Raw genomic sequence first — 4,988 nt, 5'->3', positions numbered from 1 at the left:
CGACGCCGGGGATGCCTCACCAGACTCCCTGGTCCGCCGACAGACCCTACTGTCACCGACACGTCGGCCCGCCACCCCCGCCCCGACCCCGCACTCACCATATCTCCACTCACGGGGCAGCACCTCGCGGCTCCCGCCAGGGCACGGCGAACCTGCACACTGCCGGGCTGCTACCCAAGCCGTTGCAAACGCGCCCTCCGCTACTTCCGCTTCCAGTGGCGCCTCCCGGGCACCGTACTGCCATTGCGCAGGCGCCTCGGTCGGCTCCGCAGCAGGCGGGGCCCAAGTGATCCGCCCAAAGTCCTGCATAGCCTGTGGGCGTCGCCATCTTGGCTATCGAGTCCGTAAGTCGGTCGTGCCTGCAAGTTCGCCGGGAACATGGACGTGCTAGTATCGCGGCTTTTCGTAGGCGCCGCCACCTTGTCAGTAGAATCCGTAAGGTGGCGGCTGTACGGCCTCTGCGTACAGGCAACATGGCCACACCTGTTCGCGAGCTCCTCATAGATGCCGTCATCTTGGGATCTGGTTCCGTAAGGGGGCCAAGTTCGTACTTTAGCGGGAGACACAGGGCGGCGTCCATAGCGGCTTCCTCTACGGCGTCGCCATCTTGGCGATCAATTCCGTACACTGGCATCTTGTTCTGCGGAGAGTTTCATAGGTGAAGTGGCCGCTTCGAAACACGCCCTGGATCCAGTGTTTAATGCCACATGTATTCATAGGTCGCCAGCAGAATGAGTGCGTTGCGCTCGAGGGAAACCAGCTTCACTTGTCTTCGACTTCTCCTGCCACGACTCTTCCCCTTCATTCATCTTCCTGGTCGTTGCTCAGCCAGGCCTGGCATGTTTCCGCTTTTATTTATTTTATTTATTTTTATTTATTTATTTATTTTAAATACTTTTTAAAACTAATTTCAAATTTTTAGTTTTATAAACTGCCTAACAGTATAGCACAGTTTACGTATCCGTATATTTATTGCTGAACATTTGGAACACCGCCAAACGTTTTTCTAAATAAAGTTGGGAGTTTAACAGCATTTCTGAGTTCTGTGTGTTCTTCTAGTGAATCATTGAACATGAGGGTTGGTCTTGGGACATCGGACACACTTGCTTTTTCCTCATATATTACATTTTCAAATTGAGGTCTCTCTGAAATGTTTAGAGACACTTACACGTGTGATGAACCAGTCATCTAAAAACATTTATGAGGATGGCTTGTTTGGGTTGTTTTTGGGTAGCTTTAACTCCGTCCTGCTCCCTCCCTCCCACAGCTCTCCCATCATATCCCACTTGCTCTCTCTAAGAGCACAAATAATTAAATAGGCTTACTTCTCTGTTTTGGTGGTACCTTTTTTTTACTACTTTTGATTCCCACCCAAGCCCCACAAACCTGTGGCCCAGCCCCCGAGTGGATCAGTTTCTATCTCTCATAAAGCTTATCTGTAAATAGCACATTGAATCCTATAGTCTGCAGAAAGACGCTTCCAGTCTGTGGTTTCTAGCCCCAGATCATGAGGTCCTTGATCCTGTAGAAGACAAAGCAGGTATGAAGTTTGCCATATACAAAGTGAAGCACCATTAGCCCTGTTTTCTCTTCCAAGAGTTGCCATTATAATCACCAGGACATTTCTATAATTCTGTTGATCTGCAATGGTTTCATGTATTAGCAAATTGTTTTCTCAATGAGATTATAAAATCCCTAAAAGTAAGAATCAAGCAGCTCTTGAAAGGTAAATGACAAGGAGTTAACTGAATCCACAGCTGTGTTTCCTGCAGTGCTGTGAACATCGAAGTGACTCCATTACTATCTTTGTAATTGTGAAAATGGAGGTTTTTAATGTCCTGTTGGAGCTGGTTTGAAGGAACCACAGAATAGAGGTGCTTGGGCCAAGAATTTAAGTTGCTTTTGTCTGGAACACTATGGAAGACCATCAGTATTCTGTAGACTGCAGCATTCCCTAGTCCTCCTCCACCATTGAAGTCCTCAGAGTTACCCACGCTACCCATTTCTAGGCCTGCAGGACCAACTCTGCACAGTAGCACTGCATTTCAGTTACAGTCAAATTAAGTAGAATCAGGAACGTCTCAAGAATCACTTGCAAGAACCCACGATCACAGGGCCAGTTACCACCTATTCAGGCTCTAATCTCCTGCTGCTGACCCCAGCCCTCTTTTCCATTTCATAAACTATATGTGTAGTTTATGAAATGGAAAAGAGGGGTCCACTATCCTGGGAGTGTATGCATGGTAGGGGGCTTTTGGAAAATGCTTCAAAACATATATCACGTTAAACCAGTTTGTTAATGCAAATCACCATGCTTAGTACCTGCAATTAAAACCACAAGCCCCTTCCTGTGTGACCAACCCTGGTGTAACACACCATGCTGTGCTCAGCAACTACAGCTAAAACTGCAAGCTTTTGCTGTTTTTACAAAAGGTACAAAACTTTCCACCATGGAAAGCTCCTTTCCCCAAGGCCAATGTAAAACATATAAAAGCTGAGGCCTAACTGCGATCGGGGCCCAGCCTTTGCAACTGGAGTCCACTGGGCACAAACGCCAGTGTTCCAGAAATAAATGCAGCTTTCTGCTTACCAGCCTTGGCATCCCAGTCTCTCTGATTTATTTTCCCGCAACATATCTTGGTGTGTTGGCCAGGAAAGTGGAGAGTTCAGAGACAGCAGTTTTCACCTCCCTTGTCACTGGGATACAACCCCCAGGGCGATGGGAGAGGCAATCTCACCTGTTGCCAAGGGACCAATTGATCTGTAGGGGAGAAGCCCTCTTGGTGTGCCCCGGCAAGGATTCCGAAAGCACAATGGAGTCCAGTGAGGAACAGGAACCAGCATAAGGTGCAGCCCTCGATGGAAAGGGTAAGAACTGGGGTTGCATGGAATAGATCTGTTCTTAAGAGATAGAAGGGGAGCCTGATCGACTCCCAGAGTCTGCTCGTGGTCTCAAACCTGAAGGAAAGGGTTACAGGCAGTGGAAGGAAACACTGTCCTGAGACAAAACTGTAGACTCCAAGGTACTGCGTGAAGTATTGGAGTTGTCGTATGACTGTGTATGAATGAAATGGACAGTGGAAGGGTTTCGACCAAACCAAAGGACCAAAGTGAGTGTAGAGTCCTGATCTGAGCCAATGGTGACCTCATACAGCTGAAGCCGTATGAGGGCTGGTGCAGGTTGGGGGTTTATACCAACCTGCCAATTGCTAAGAGGTGTCTGAAATATTTCCACAAGGAGTATGGCTGGAGACAGACAAAGCAACTGCCTCTCTTACCCCTTTTTTCTCTTTCTGTGTGTGACTGGCATCTTGTAGGGGGAGAAAGTTGGGTGGAACACAAAGTAAGAACACCCCCCTTGAATGTATGCTGAAAAATTTTTGCCAAGGTTACTCAGGAGACTATGGTGTGCAACTGACTTGGAGAAAGCTCTGAACAGTCTGTGAAATAGATTGGCCTTCTTTTGGGACAGGATGGCCCACAGAAGGGTCATTAGATAAAAGGATACTTGCTAAGGCATTTATAATTGTCGTAGGAGACCCAGGTCCCAGCCATCCTGATCAGTTCCCATACATTTACTGTTGGCAAGATGCAGTCCTTGCTCATCCATCTTGGCCAAAAGCTTGCGGGGAAGAAAACCACAAAATTATGATGGCGCTTAGGTCAGCTCCTCCCAACTGCCTGCCCAAACCAAACAAGTCTCTTCTGGCTAATGAAACAGAAAGGATTCCTCCACTGTACATGTCCTTATATACCCCACTGCCACCTGCACCCCTGGCTCCAACCACCACCATGGTCCCACCACAGATAATATGTATGCCAAAATCCAGTCTTTCTTCACGACCACCTGATACACCCCTGGCTATGGCCACCTAAGGGCCTCCAAACTTAACCTTGCACATATCACCCAGAAAATTGCCACAGGAGCCAATGACTGGTTTCTCCTCCAGTGAATGTCCAGGTGCCCTCCAGATGCCACTGAGAGAGACCCAGGGATCCCTCTATTACAACCCAGATGACCAAATCCAAGGTGGACAGTGCATGCTCGTATGTCAGCCATTTACCATCACTGATCTCTTGAACTGGAAACATCACACACCACCATTTACTGAAAGGCCCCAGACTATGATTGACCTGATGCAATCCATCATCCAGACCCAGAAACTAACTAGGGCTGATTGCCACCAGCTTCTCCTGACATTATTTGATACCAAGGAGCACCAGAGAATCACTCAGGGAGTCTTGAAATGGTTAAAAGAACATGCCTCAGCAGGAATGCTCAATGCACAGACACGTGCACAAAATCACTTAACCAAAGAAGACCCTCAATGGGACCCCAACAGTAACCAGAGGTTACAGATGCTCAAACGGTACCATGAAGACCTCTTCAGAGGCATGAAGGAAGGAGGGGAAAAGGTCATGAACATGAACAAAATTTCAGAAGTGCTTCAAGGATCTGATGAGAGCTCGAGTCAATTCTGTGAAAGACTCTGCGAGGCCTTCAGACTGTACACTCCCTTCAACCCAGAGATAGCTGAAAAATCAATGAATGGTGAATGCAGCCTTTATCAGACAAGCCCAAGGAGATATCCTAGGAAAACTACAAAAGTTAGAGGGCTTCACTAGTATGAACACAACCAGCCAGCTGCTGGAGATTGCAGCAAAAGTGTTCGTCAACCGAGACTGGGAAGACCAACAAGAAGTGGACTGGAGACTGAAGAAAAAGGCCGCTTTACTTGCTGCAGTCTTGTCAGGATACAAGGCACCTGCTCAAAGCGAACAAGGCTGAGGCCGAGGCCAGGGTTGGGGAAGAGGCCAACCTAACGGCCACCCAGGGATGATGCCAGGGCCATACCAGCACGCTGACAGACCACCCTACTCTAAAAAGAAACTGGGAAGAAATCAATGTGCCTATTGCTACCAAGAGGACCACTGGAAAGGAGACTGCCCCTAGCACATAGCAGATGAATACTGGTGGAAGAATGAAT

General features: G+C 48.0%; 1 protein-coding gene across 1 annotated transcript in view; it reads right to left on the bottom strand.

Annotated features, from left to right (window-relative positions):
• The window catches only part of CXXC1 (CXXC finger protein 1), a 7,360-nt gene extending 7,128 nt beyond the window's left edge, over positions 1-232 (bottom strand). Inside the window, exon 1 of the mRNA XM_008062197.2 lies at positions 99-232. Within this exon, the coding sequence (XP_008060388.1) occupies positions 99-101 (3 nt within the window). The 5' untranslated portion in view covers positions 102-232. The remainder of the gene's footprint in view (positions 1-98) is intronic.
• Between the last annotated feature and the right edge of the window lie 4,756 nt (positions 233-4,988).

The sequence above is a fragment of the Carlito syrichta genome, unplaced genomic scaffold (assembly GCF_000164805.1).
Source record: "Carlito syrichta isolate Samal-C Ts95f unplaced genomic scaffold, Tarsius_syrichta-2.0.1 Scaffold305662, whole genome shotgun sequence".
Taxonomy (NCBI): Eukaryota; Metazoa; Chordata; class Mammalia; order Primates; family Tarsiidae; genus Carlito; species Carlito syrichta.
Note: the sequence above shows the minus strand (reverse complement) of the source record. Positions and strands in the feature narration are given on the sequence as shown.